Source organism: Anarhichas minor, unplaced genomic scaffold (assembly GCF_050575085.1).
Source record: "Anarhichas minor isolate MPS153535 unplaced genomic scaffold, ASM5057508v1 ptg000051l, whole genome shotgun sequence".
In the NCBI taxonomy this organism is placed as follows: Eukaryota; Metazoa; Chordata; class Actinopteri; order Perciformes; family Anarhichadidae; genus Anarhichas; species Anarhichas minor.
The window spans coordinates 3,962,063-3,976,441 of NW_027466497.1; the positions used below are offsets into that span (position 1 = coordinate 3,962,063).

The 14,379-nt window shown below is 42.4% G+C and overlaps 1 protein-coding gene across 3 annotated transcripts in view; it reads right to left on the reverse strand.

The window, feature by feature from the left end:
* LOC142972095 (growth factor receptor-bound protein 10-like) overlaps window positions 1-9,226 on the reverse strand; it is a 39,081-nt gene extending 29,855 nt beyond the window's left edge. The window contains exons 1-5 of one of the 3 annotated variants that reach the window (XM_076112902.1): window positions 8,976-9,226; window positions 6,603-6,704; window positions 6,070-6,177; window positions 4,931-5,081; window positions 1,648-1,741 (exon numbers count right to left, since the gene is read on the reverse strand). In XM_076112902.1, coding sequence (XP_075969017.1) covers window positions 1,648-1,735 — 88 coding nt within the window. In that variant the 5' untranslated portion in view covers window positions 1,736-1,741; window positions 4,931-5,081; window positions 6,070-6,177; window positions 6,603-6,704; window positions 8,976-9,226. The remainder of the gene's footprint in view (window positions 1-1,647; window positions 1,742-4,930; window positions 5,082-6,069; window positions 6,178-6,602; window positions 6,705-8,975) is intronic. The other 2 variants (XM_076112901.1, XM_076112900.1) reach the window with 2 other exon arrangements.
* Between the last annotated feature and the right edge of the window lie 5,153 nt (window positions 9,227-14,379).

The following is a 14,379-nucleotide window of genomic DNA, read 5'->3' on the forward strand; positions in this document are numbered from 1 at the left end:
TCTGTACTCGGATCAGATTGCATTTGTCTGTTGTCTGTGTCATCACATTTTGCATTGCACATGTTTTCACTGTGGACAATAAAGTGAAAGTGAAACGAGGGAGGTCACGCTCCATCACCACACATGATGTGTAAATGTGGGTGGGTAAAGTGAGGTACTAATGCTCTCTGAACAATCTTTATTGAAATGCAAGTCGTTTTTTTGCCATCGCCATTTTGGCTTTTTGCAACCAGAAGTGGCAGGAGAGAGTGATGTTAAGTACAACCGACGGCTCAATGAGACAAGCATAAACTGCTTTATCGTTTATTTTACCATCATTTACGAAATGAACATCATGCTGTATTGAAGAAGATTACAAACCATCAAACTCATGTTTACTGAGGCTATAAATCAAGTGAGAAGTAGAGTCATCTTCCCATAGACTTCTATACAATCAGACTTATTGCAACCAAAGAAGTCGCTCCCTGCTGGCCATTAGAAAAACAATTTTAAGAAACTTCCGCATTGGCTTCACGTTTAAGAACCAGAGGTATCCACCTTGTATTCATACTGAGCAGCACAAACAGTGAACACCATTAAAGTGAAGCAGTAATCGTCGTTATGAACGAAACATTAAATCTTTTCAAGTAAATTGGCTCGCTTACATGTAATCGACACCATGGTATGTATCAAGACACATGTCATCAGATCATCATAAAGGCAGGCCCAGTATAAACTGAGGGCATGTAACCCGAGCCTGGCATGATCTAAATATACAGCACGTCCCGTCAGTGAGGTTGATGTAATGTTTCTCTGGAGTGCAAAGTCAGAATGACGCAGTAGCTGGGTGCCTTTTCACTGAAGTCATCAATCAGTTATTTTTCTACAAAACATACTCGATGACTGATGCCACCAAAAAACTGAACGAGTCAGCTTGGAAACAATGAAAACATTCGACTTTACTGCTTATGCAACTATACGATCTTTTTACTCCTAGCATAAACTCTCCTCTGCCTGCCACTGGATGACCTACAGGCCTAAATCAACCCGATTCACGTGAAGCCATATTTAATGCTCTCACGCAAGCGAAGACCCCCACACATCAGCAGAGCGGACAATCCACTAAAAAAAAAAAAAAAGCAACGTGATAAAAAAAAAAATAGGTTGGGGAGAGACTCCCCCTCTTCTCCCCACAAGTTGGCCGCTTTCCAAAAAGGATTTCCAAGATTTTCCACGATGGCTGAAGGGAGTTCGTGGGGGGGTTAGTAGAAAAGTGCTGAGCAGTGCTAAAAAAAAAAAAAAAGGGGAGGAGAGGCATTTTAACACTTGTCTATAACCTCTCCATCTGGAGAGCAGAGCCTGCAGTGATGAAGGGAGACAATGTACTAGATGGAGGAGGAGGAGGAGAGGGGGGATTTCAAGGAACACAGGAAGAACATTCAGTGGGCCAGCAAATGTGTTTTGGCTGGCTGGAGAGATCCCATAAAGAAAGGTATGAGAAAAGAATGTGAAGCGAGTAAAATATGGAAGGAACTGTTTCTTCTTTTACGACATTCAGAGTAGAAAAAGACATTGCGGGATAACGGGCATATAATTTATCGCTTCATGTTTCATATTTACATCCCCTGAACAGAACTGACATAAGTTGGATGAGGAGCGGAGAGTTACCGTGATGATGTGGCAAGTTTTCATTGGCCGAGCGCTGAAAGCCTGGAACAATCAGCTCCTCAGGTCGGCGAGAGGAAGTGCGGTCCATGCTTTCCTGTCAAAACAAAGGCAAGAAAAAGAACGATTTTTATTCAAAAAGGCAAAGACCATGTTGTAAAAGCCATGCAGGGGGTTTAAGATGTCAGATACATCAGTGAAGGGTAAGACAACGTGCTTGTTTCACAGAGTTCAGAGGGTCAGACAAAGGGTGGGTTCATGCCTCTGCTCTCGAGGAACAACAAGCCTCACGTTCAGAGGTCAGGTGACACTTTGACCCTGTGGCTCTGTGACTTTCTGAACTCTGCTCGCTCGCTCTCTCTCTATCTATCTCAAACACACACACACACTCACTCTCGTTTCAAACTGTCACATGTGAAACTCACCCCAGATACTGACTTGTGTGTTTCAAAAACACAACAACAGATCAATCACTTTTAAGAGCAAAAACATACCAGCTCAGGCGCACTTAAACAATCTCACACGGAGATGCACACACACACACACATATACGTACATGCACACTTATACAATGCCACATTCCTCACACGTTGTCTAATTTGAAGCAGCCTCACGGTAAGAAAGCTGCAGTGAAGAAGAGGAGGGAAGAAAGCCAAACTCATTTTACGATCTTCCCTTTTCCAGGAAAAAGAAGAACGAGGAAGCAATGCTTCCAGGAACTGCTCGAGTCCTGGGGTCACGCTGTGCATGTATGCACACACACACACACACACACACACACACACACAGAAATATACACTCACAGCTCCACACTGTGCTTCGAAAACATTCATAAATGCCCAGAGTAAGATTTATAGCTCTGAGAAGCAGCAGCCAAAAGCTTTCCAAGGAAGGCAACTTGGCTGCGAGGCCTGTGTGCTGAAAAAGAAAGTCTGCAGGCTTCAGCTAAAGCGGTTAGCTTCAACAAATATAAATATGCAAAGACATACTTCTACTAGATGCAATACTGCAGCCATAAAGATCTTGATAACTAAATAAATAAAAAAGTGCAAGAATCATATCGCTGCAATGAAGTTAAATTAAAAAAAAAAAAACTTCAGGACAAATCAGGAGTTCAAGATGTTACATTTTGTTTTAGGTGAACATTCTTCTTCAGCACTCTCAGCACTGGTTTGGGATTACCTCCTCGAGGACACGAGGGTGTAATTGTGTACATGGTGTGGAGTTGGAGGCAGGACAGTGAACTAGATCTAGTAACACATATCAGTACCGGCAGTGTTAATAGCTACAAGTAAATCCAGGGCAAATCCCTTTCCCTCTGCAACACTCCTGCAGTAAAAGTCAGCTTTAATGGCTACATTCCCCATTAAAAATTCATTGTGAACTCCCGGTAATACACTTTGACTGACTCTGAAGATGGTGTGCTGATGCTACCTTAATGGTCCACTAGGTCCCGAAGTGACGGGAACTGATCTTGGCAAAGAAATAGCCTTATTAAACATGCTTTTCTGATTATTCTGGTGGATTGACTGCAGTCTGTGCTAAAACCATCTTGAATGAGTGCGAAGAAATCTTGTTAAAAGTTACAGACGTCGAAATGACAACATAAGAATTCCATTGTGTAATAAGTCTGAATTCGTACTTTGTCAGGACGTTTAAAATGCGTTTTCTTTCTGAATAGAGTTCTGATCGATCAGTGCTAAGCTATGCTAACATTGTAGCTGCTCCATAAACACTCAAAATAACATAATTTAGGCATAAATACGGCAGCAACGTTACTGTTGGTGCTAAAGACAGTCTATGTTTTACACACATACATTAATACACATTGATTTTCGTCCGGTTTCTGTATGAGGCAACATCGTAGACGCCCACAGGCCGCTACAATATTTTTTCCCCCCAATTTCTTACTCAACTCAAATTCCACGTATTTGCCCGGCGCAAATCTTGCATTTTTTTTGCATCTTTGCGTTGACGTGACTTGTTATTGCATCGCGTAAAAAGATCGCGTCACGTATCGGTGGGAACACACCAACAAGCAGCTGCTTGTGAAGCTCGTGAACTCCAATCAAATTGTGTGTTGAGCCATAAAATGAAAAAGTTTGTTTGGTTTTGGCTTGACTGTTAATATGGCGGTTGGGTCATAAACTCTCTCATTTTACAGTTAAACAGTTCACGAAATGATGTTTCTGAAATCATCTGAGGAGAGAAATATAGGCAATGTAGTGACATCATCTTTATTCATATTTGAAACCAGTTTTTTCACAGATTCTCTGTCTCATGTACTACGGTCAGGATATAGTGGTAGTTTGAGCAAAAAGCTATTATTATATTATATTATATATATATATATGATGTATGGTTAAATCTCCTTTGATCTCCTTCGATGTGAGTGAGGTGTTTCTTGTGTTAAATAAATTTGTTAGGGCCAGTGTTTTGGTTCTTGCAGTCAGCAAACGTCTCCCCTTTCACTCTATAGCCCACAGCACTAACATCTAGGCATTTCAACACACCTTCTCGCTACGCTTCCTCGAAAGCACACGCGCGAGACTGAGCGTGCCCGTTGCCACGGCGCACACTGCATACAGCCGCTGACCTCTGACCTCTCAGAAAATAAAGACAGAAAGAGCTGTAGTCCATGGTCTCAGACAGAACATACACGTTGGCACAAATACTGATTATCAGGGGTGCAGTCATTCTTTCTGCTCTTCTGTCCGGTTAAAGTCTGAACTCAGTGGTGCTTGCAGTCTGTGGACAATGGTGTCTTAGTGCTCTGCGGTTCATGTGTGTGCACATGAACAAATACACACGAATATGTAAGGAGATGGGAGGGAGAAAGGGAGAGAGAGAAAGATCCGAAGGTCTCACTAAGATGCGCGCACACGCACACACACACACACTTTGTATACAGGCCTGGAACACTGCCCAGATTCCCCAACATGCCCAGCGTTATGTATAGTGTTATGCAAGTACGCAGAAATGAGGGCTCGTTTGCTCCTTATCTACACACACTAAACCTACAGTGACTGCCTACAGATGGGGTAAATATGTGTGTGTGCAATGCTGTGTCACGTCAACTGGCAAGCTTTACATAACCACACACACACAGCAATGTTGTAACCCACTTCTCTCCCTCCGACTATCAAACTTTTCTTCCTCCGCTAGATGCAGGGTGGAGGAATGTTGTTTTCTATGGGGATTCGATTCACTATTCACTGCAGTCTTACTGGTGCAAAACCTTTTCCTGGAAGCTAACGTGAACCAATCCAACTTCATGTCAGCTCACCGGGGGGCTCAGCGGTCCCACGGTTTGGGTTAGCAGGGAGCTGCATTTTTGTACCGCCACTAAGAGGAGTAAGGCAGCTGAGGCGACGTCACCTCCATCGTCCCATCGGCCCCAGTGAGACGTCACGCCATCAATCCCGAGGCCCCCGGGCCTGTCACACAACAAAGCCCGCAGCTTGTTATTGTTGTTTGTTTAGCGCTCTATTTATAGACCTCCGCGATGCTCTTTAGCCAAATTCTTTAGGTTACTGGCGGGTTGTACTGGAGAACATCCGAGCGGAGAAACAAAGGGCTCATTTTGTAGGAGTTCAACAGAGGAAGTGGGTCTGTTGCGCTGCACAGACGCCATATTTTACCTAACTAGGCCAGGAGTCATTCGCTGTGAAGCAAGTAGACTCACACTATACACAAGTTGATGATGAAAATAACAATAATTATAATAATGAAACACTTTTAGGACCTAATGATTTAAATAAGGGCTATGAAAGTGTTCATACTGGGAGGGTTTACCTAAAAGCAGCAGTTGGACAAAAATGATACCAAAGATAATTTTGTCCGCATAACTGAACTTTGCGGTGGTCAATAAAAAATGAATTGCAGTTTGCAAAATGTGCAGATAGAAAATTACAGACAGAGATGTCAATACACGTGGTGAAGAGCGCATCATGACTTGTTTAGGACTCAAATTTCACAGTCTTGATTTGGGATTTGAGAACAAAGACTTGAGACTTACTTGCATAACAATGACTTGGCCCCACCTCCGCCCTTAAGACCTTCGGGCAGACTGTCACAGAGTTTTTGGGGGCATAATTAACAAAGGCTGGGTCGATGTGCCCTTTAGTTCTGACCTCAAGAAACAATCGAGAGGTTGGAGTTTGAGGATCTAAAGGACCGAGCAGGCATATATGTCGACAGATACAACAGGCGAGCCATTCAGTGATTTAGAAACCATTACAAATAATTTTAAAGTAATGTGGGCTCTCTGTTTGGTTATCGTCAGACAACGTCCGACGACCTACTCGCTAGTTATAAGTTACACCTGCGCTTTTCCTGCATTACCGAACGATAACATGCTCTTGATTAACGCGCTACCACCCACCACTGACAAGCACGCATGCATGAAACACACCAAATATTCACCTGGTAGTTTGAGTGATGTAGGAAGTAGTCAGGGCATCCCGCTAAGGCCATGGTGTTCCTTCAGTGTTCCCTCTGCTGGGAATGACACCCTCTGGTCTCGCCAGCACCCTGCTCATGAAGGAACGGACACAGCACAGAAAACAGAAGCTATCACTAAAATGACCAAACAGAGATGACTATATTAACTGAATGAGAACGGAAAAATAAATAAAAGTTGTGAGGAAATTATCAAAAAAGGCGAATTACAATGAATAAATCATCACCAGGTGAGTTTCAATGCAACAACTTTGTAAAAACGGGCGTCTATTTGGTGCGCCTAAAGACAAGAGACAGAAAACCTTACATCCCTCTCTCTGCTAAAGAGAAAACAAAGCCTGCGTGAACAAATGAATGTGTGTGCATGGATGAACGTGTGCACACCAATGTAAACACAGCCATTGTGTACGACACACACAAGTCCGTACCCAAACAAAGCCTGGGGCTTAAGACTAAATAAGAAACCCCGTCCAAGCTGGCAACACATGACCACTCACCACCTGCAGACTGAAGGGGGAGGCAAGAGGGGGAGGGGTCGAGTCTTTCGGAAGTAACTTGAAATAGGAGTCGTCTATTTCCACTGCATTGTGCGGCGTTATCTGTTGGGAGTAAGCAGGGGGAAGTTGTGCGTACGTGTGTGTTTGGAAAGAGGATACACACTGCAATAAGTCAGGCTGTTCAGCATCGAGTCTTGTGTTGCTTGGATGCAAATCATGAACGCATTGTCGCATAGAGTGACATCTTTGATGCAAGTTGTTATCAGTTATCTAATCGCAGCTACACCCTAATATTTATACAATCCACTTAAATATGAGGGTTCCTTGGCGTTGCATCATGTTGTTTTTGAGTCCGATTTCTATCCATATTTGTTCCAAATGTTTTGGCTGGAAAACGCGCATCCTCGCCTGTTGGTGGAAATCCCAGATCACCATAAAACTCCAATTGACTGCTCCCTTTAAAAAACTCCTATTGGCACCCAATGTCCTGAAAAGCTGCAATAACATTTTAGAGACGTCCGGCTCATTCGCTCACTATCAAGAGAAATACAAACGCTCCACGATGGGAAGAAATGACTTGTTAAGATGGATCTTTTAGCAGCCCACATACAAACTTCAGGGAAGTGCTGCAACCGATACGGTTTTCAAAACACACTGAATCTCTCCACACACACACACACACACACACACACACACACACACACACACACACACACACACACACACACACACACACACACACACACACACACACACACACACACACACACACACACACACACACACACACACACACACACACACACACACACACACACACACACACACACACACACACACACACAACCACAACCCTGCTTCTCTCTCACTAAATAGCTCCACTCACTCGTTGACTCTGCTGGTTTCTCTTCACTTTCTCTCCCAGCATGTCTCCATTGTACGGGTTATTATATAACAGATATCAGATGGTTCGAACAATATCTCTTCCTCCTCCTCCTCCTCTCTTCTCCCTCCCTCTCTTTTCACCCCACTAATTACTGTTCCCACTGGGGCTCTGCTATCTTTAGGTCGCTCTGCTGACTGAGAATCTGTGTCTAAATGTGTGTGTGCACAGTTGCACACACAGTGAAAGGACAGCCTCTCCACTGCTGATAATTGCACACTTTCTTTCTTTTTTTTTTTTTTTTTTTACTGCGACTGGTTTTAGATCTCACACGTTCCTGCATAGGCTTATGCGCGTGTTCACACCAATCAAAACAGCTGGCCGAAAGGGCAAACTGGGCTGATCGTACATGTGGCTAATAAGCCTGAAAGCAAAGCTAAAGCTCCAAGTGCTTGACATTTGCTGACATTTGTGGTTCCTCCTGCAGAGAAAGGGAGTAACTCAGCTTTACTGGTCATACGGGGAGATCTAGGTTATTAAATGGAGCAACTTAATAATGCCACACGTGTGAGTGTGTGTAGACAGAACACACCACACATCACATCTTTCTAAGTACAAATAACCACAGGTGCTGACATTGAGTGTGTTTTAGCAACAACAAAATAAATAAACACAAGTAGTCCTTAATGACATACTATCCACGTGCACCTGTACTTTACACACACACACAGTAGTATAATTCCACCACTTAAAGGCCTTAATGTTGCCTGATCCTAAACAGACCCGAAGTCTTCTTTATGCACCAGGAAGGAAGGAAGCAGGAAGTTTAGCAGCATGCAGAGATTAGCCTACATTAGGTCACAGCTAATGGAGCTTTATGACAGACCATCAACAGACACAAACACACACACACACACACACACACACACACACACACACACAGCTTATCGTCCTTGTTGCAGCCGTTCTTGTATATGCTGTGGGTTCACATAACTCCCTTTCAGAGTAGCAATTAGTGGAAGAAACCAAAGTGCAGCTACAGTGAGGAGATGAAACAGTCACTGCAGTGGCTTTTTTTTTTGTTTACACTGGTGGTGCATCTAGAACCATCACCAATACAGTCTCAGCATGCATGCAGTGATAGAAAGTAGTGTTAGAAAATAACCCCAGCTGGTGATCTTTATAAAGTCAACAACAGAACAGTCTCTTGCAGAGCTGTATGCTCCGTATCCTCTTGAATGGCAGCCTGTTCACGGGCTATATTACCGAGAGATTGTTCCACAGACTTTAACTTATCTACAGTGACTTTGTATCTCATGCCACAGCTTAAAATGTCAGCACAGTCGGTGGTAAAGTAAGTTTTATAAGCGTCTTCTCTCCTCTGAATTCCTGTGCATGACGATTAGGCTTCTGTAGAAAGACTGTCCGACGCAGAGGTAAACCATATGCCTTCTATACCGAGTTCCCAAACAAACAAGCGAAGTGCTTACGGTAATCAAAGGGCAGCTCGCAGCCATCGACTGTCCTCTTCTGGGTCTCGACACAAACTGTTTCCTCCAATAAAAACTCCGTCCGCTCTTCTGTTGTCTGCGCCTCATCCCCCCCTCCCCTCCCCTGAGGTGCTTTCCTTGCACACGTTCACACACATAAACGCACACGCGCACACATGCATTGTTCTCAAGCTGCACTTTTCGACCAGCTGACTCTTCCTCGCTCGCTTTCCACACACACACACACACGCACACACACACAGATGCATACACACACTGAAGGAAACCTCCTCTCTCCGCCCCGCCCTGTTCACAGCAGCACGCTGCAAGAAATAACCTTTATTTTTCTTACAAGCTGTTGTGACTTTACAAATATCATGTTCAGCAAAACGAATAAGAGAATTTAGTTTCCAGTAAACTATGGAAGTCCATTTCGGCCACTGTGATGAAAAACATCTTGGAAGTCATTACAATGACTTAGTATCTAAAAGAAATACTTTGATCTCAAAATAATGACGTATATCTCAAAATAATGACTTAGTATATCATAGTTAAGACTGAGTATCTCAAAATAATGACTTAGTATATCATAATTAAGTCTAAGTATCTCAAAATAATGGGTTAGCATCTCATAATAATGAAAAACGTTCTCAACATTTTGACTTAGTATCTCAAAAGAATGACTTATCTCAAAATGAAGAGAAAGACAGTTTTTTTTGTGTTTTTCTACTGCACTACTGAAGTTGTCGTTTTATTTTTCAATACTTTCTTAATAACTGTGAAGGCTGACATTTTTTGCAGCGTGTTCAACGCCTGACTTTAATGCTTCATGAAGAGGGGGGGGGCCTCCTCTCTGTGACACAGTCGTTAAAGTCATCCATCCATCTGGTGTCACCACTGCAGATCTACAGTCTGCACAGCACTGTTGCCTGCAGCGTTTGTTCCATTTGTCAAATCCCATCACTCATTTACACCATAGGATTAAAAAACAGCCAAACTCCAAAGTCCATATTATAGCCATACCACAGGAGTTAATCTCACTGACTCACTACAGTAGGACCATAAACAGACTGTATGGAGTAATGGGATCTTGAGTACAGTATTGAGCACTAAACAAACAGAAGGTGCCAACAGAATACAGCATGTGGCCTAAAACTGTAGAGGTGAAATATAAAGTGTATAGTATAGTTTATATGTATGTGGCCCTGCGTGATAAACAATATCATCGTGTTAGCATTGTCACGGTGAACCATAGATTCTACATATGGTTTTGAAGACTTGAGTTCATTATTTTGTCCGTCGCCATTTTGGTTTTTATCCATTCTTGGTTTTAGCTGTTTGGAGCTCAGTACCACCAAATGCGGAATAATACATTTTTAGGCGACCAAAATGTTACAATTAACTGAAAACACACTCTGAGAGGGTCAGCGACCTGTCAATCACAAGGTAACGATGTCCTAAAGCATACTTTACAAAGCTTCACTCTAAATGGGACCATAATCTACCAAATGAACATCATGCTGTATTGAAGAAGATGATTGAGACCATGAACTGAAAAAAAATGTTAACAATGTTCACTGAGGTAATAAATCAAGTGAGCAGTAGGGTCATTTTCTCATAGACTTCTATGCAATCTGACTTATTTTTACAACCAGAGGAGTCGCCCCCTGATGGTCAGTAGAAGGAACGCAAGTTTAAGTAACTTGCGCTTGTAACCACACACTGGCTATAAGTCAATTTATTATCAAGTTTGAATTTGAATGTCATCAATATTTGGCCTAAGTAGCAGAACATTATCCCAATCCTCAAACAAGTGAACGTGAAAAAACCTTTTGCTGTTGTAGCTGAAATTCCAAAGCTCCCACCAATGCTATGCACACACGCCTTCTTTTACAGGCCATAAATGTTTGTACTGTGTTAGGTAATCCTTGACACCTCCTCTTCTTTCACCTATCCATCATCCAGCGGCCATTCACAAACTCCGGTTTCACCCACACTCACAGGTTAACTCAACCCTTCACCTTATCTGCTTTCAGACCTGCAGTATGCACGGCACATGTTGGAGTTGACAGCAGATAAGGTGGAGGCCATTAGAAGTGGATCCAGTCGGGAGAGACGATACTTTATTTTGAATCTAGCTTTTCATAGAACCGCACAACTTAGGCTGTTGCTCCTGCAGACATCCCCCTGCCTCTGACAGCCGGCTTATACACATGTGTAAGCCTGCCGAAATCCAACATGAGCCTGAACATGCTGTACGTGAGCCCAAGGTCGCATGTATACGTGAGGCTTCGCCAGTTTCTCCGGGAAAAAAGTTGGCTGTGTAAATAGGTCAAAGGTACGGGCTATTTCCAGAATCAGTGCTCCATGTCGTCCTTTGTATACAAAACCAACACGGTACACTAGAAAAAACACATGGAGTATCAAGCCCCCTGACCGTCATATGGGAGTGTTTACACTCACTCACACAGCTTCTCTGATTGCAGCACTTTTGTAGTTTTTGTACTCATTAAAGTTCTGACTGCGATTACATATCAGATTGAACATTTAAATCAGTGTTTGATGGTCTTTTTTAAGGTTAGATTAAAGGTTGTCTGGGACAGGTCTGCTTTCTGTCCTCAGAGTGAAAACTAAACGTGGAAAAGCAGCGTTCAGGTTTTATGCACCGATTATCTGGAACAAACTTCCAGCAAAATGCAGGTCCTCCAACTCTCACTTCTTTGGGCTGAAGACTTTTCTGTTGTCTTTTATTAAATCAAATATTAATTTATTGTAAGATATCAATTTTAGCTTATTTAAATATTCTATTCTTTTCACTCTTTAATGGTTGTTTTTAATTGTATCCTGGACTTCCAGGACTTCCCATCCAATCATGGACACAATTCCACATTACATTAAACTGCTGACCACATACAGACACACACATGGTGTAACTTATTTGGGGGAGGAGAAACAGTCAACTGGATCATCTTGAATGTGCTTGGGTAACCAAGTGCAGATTGCAACAATTTCCATCTTAAATTATTTACTCTGGGGTAACTAGTTATCTAAAGGACTGTTTATCTCTCTCTCTATTTGCAGCATCACTAGTTTCAATAAATGTCTAAAGAAAAGAGACAGAAAGTGGTATGTAACTAAAATATTGTCCCATCAGCTACACTGGTTTGGAAGCAATTGACATTATTTAGCTCAAACAAGGACAAATTATTGACAACAAGGCTCCGCTAGAGCAGATTTTAGGAGCATCTGAGGTCTGTTTGAACGCTCATGGATTCCAGCATAAGACCCCGCGTGCTGGTAGAAACCAGAGCACGAGCTTTAAGGAGATAAGAACCTCCACCACTTCAAAGCACAGTGCCTTCTCGGAAAGCCAACAAACTTTAAAGGCCGAGGCCTGACTCGGTCTGATGACCGGTGAGTCCCACTGCTCTGTTTGTTTGCATTCATAGGTTTAGTGTAATAGAGTTACGCAATGGAGAACAGAAACAGCTTGATGCTTCCCACTGAAATGGGTCAGACGCACAAACACATGGACGTTGTGAAAACACAGGAGAAGCGTGGCTGTTACATTCAAAATTCCACTCACCCTTTTTTCGGGAAACAGTTAGGCATCACAGATGTGGTGGAATCAGGGTCTCTCAAGGTCTCGGGAGGTCAACTCAGACACACACACACACACACACACACACACACACCACCGCTCTCACCACCACCACCATGGGCTAAATTGTCTCGAGTTGTAACTACAGTGTACAGTAAGCTGACATGGGATGCATAACAGGCTAAAGAGTGACTCAAAGCACTGCCACTGTCTGAGTTTTGTGTTTTGATGTGTGAGACAATTAAACTCAGTGTGCTGTGACTGTTTTAAAAAAACTCAGAAAAAAACAAAACTCTAGGTCACCATGACTGTGTTGACTGTGGGTCCATGTGTGTGTCATCTGTTCCACGGTGTGCTCACGATATGTTTTGTAGGTGAATCATCTGTGTTTGTGGGCAAAGTGGGTGGTCTAAGAGCTGTTGTTGACAACCTGCAGTTTTTTATTGATTTTCACAGATACCAACTATTGGATGGATTATTGGGACATTCATGGTCCCCAGTAGGATGGATCTAGTAACTCCATTTAGTTATTTTCCTCCTTGTTTCTCTCCCTTTTCCACGAATTTGCTCACGCTAAAGCTACTACGAGGAACTTTTATTTTGTGTTGATTTTAGAGGACAAAAGCCGCTCTGTTTCTGAACACCAAAGATTCGTTTCGTCCTATTTTGCGGAGCATTGGACCCGGCGGCACACAGATGACAAGCATTAAGAGTAACTATACAGAAATAGTCAATCTTCTTGCTGATGGTCTTGTTTTCTAATGTAGGTCATACAGAGGCATCAGTATTAAATTAACCAGGTAAAACATGTTCACCTCCTGTGGATGCCTCTTCACCTCCGTTCACGACGCCCCGGGCACGTTTGCATGTATTTGCGTATTTCCAATGACCTGACATGCAATTGTGCCGCATCTAAAATTTGCATCATGTTCTGTCTGAATGCAACTTCAGTTCTTGTTAATGCATTTTTTATGTGTCATCATAAATGCAATTAATATGTATTTGATTATATACCGGCTATACTTCTGCTTAGCTTTACACTACCGTTGTAGGCTGGGGTTATCATGTATGTCAAAGCACCAATGCAATATTTATAAAAATCTGTCTATATTTGATAATTTCTATGTGCCACTGACATTCACCGTTTCCTTTTCTAAGTTTATGTTGTTCTGAAAAGACATATTTTCCCTAAATTAGCCAACAATTATAAGATCATGGTTTACAGTCCTCTGGCCTTTACTGCCGGTTTAACACTATGGTCACAGTGGATGTCGTTATATTTTAAAGCGTCATTAATCCATCGCTAATCATTAAATCTAAATTAGCAACAAAATAATGTGTTCTGTCTTTGGCCTCCACATGGGATTGGGATATAATTAGGCATCTACATTACAAACTTAAATCTTATTAAGAGCTTGGAAAATTGTGTTGGGATTCGGAGATTTTTTTTCTTTCGGTGGCAATAAGCCCTGAACTACAAAAACACACACACACACACACACACACACATGCAAGTACATTTTAATTGCTTTATTGACAGTAAATCTACATTCAATTTGCACAGTGCAAAAAAAAAATCCTTTTTGTTATTTTGACTTGTTCTGGAAAGGCTTAATTATGCTTTCAACCTCGATTATCTGACTCATGATGGAGTGTGTGTGTGTGTGTGTGTGTGTGTGTGTGTGTGTGTGTGTGTGTGTGTGTGTGAAATGGCCCCAACGCTGGCCCTCCAAAGTCGCTTAGAGTGAATGAGGAGATCAAAGTCGAAGCTGTAGATTAATCCACATAACAGGAGCTTTTCCA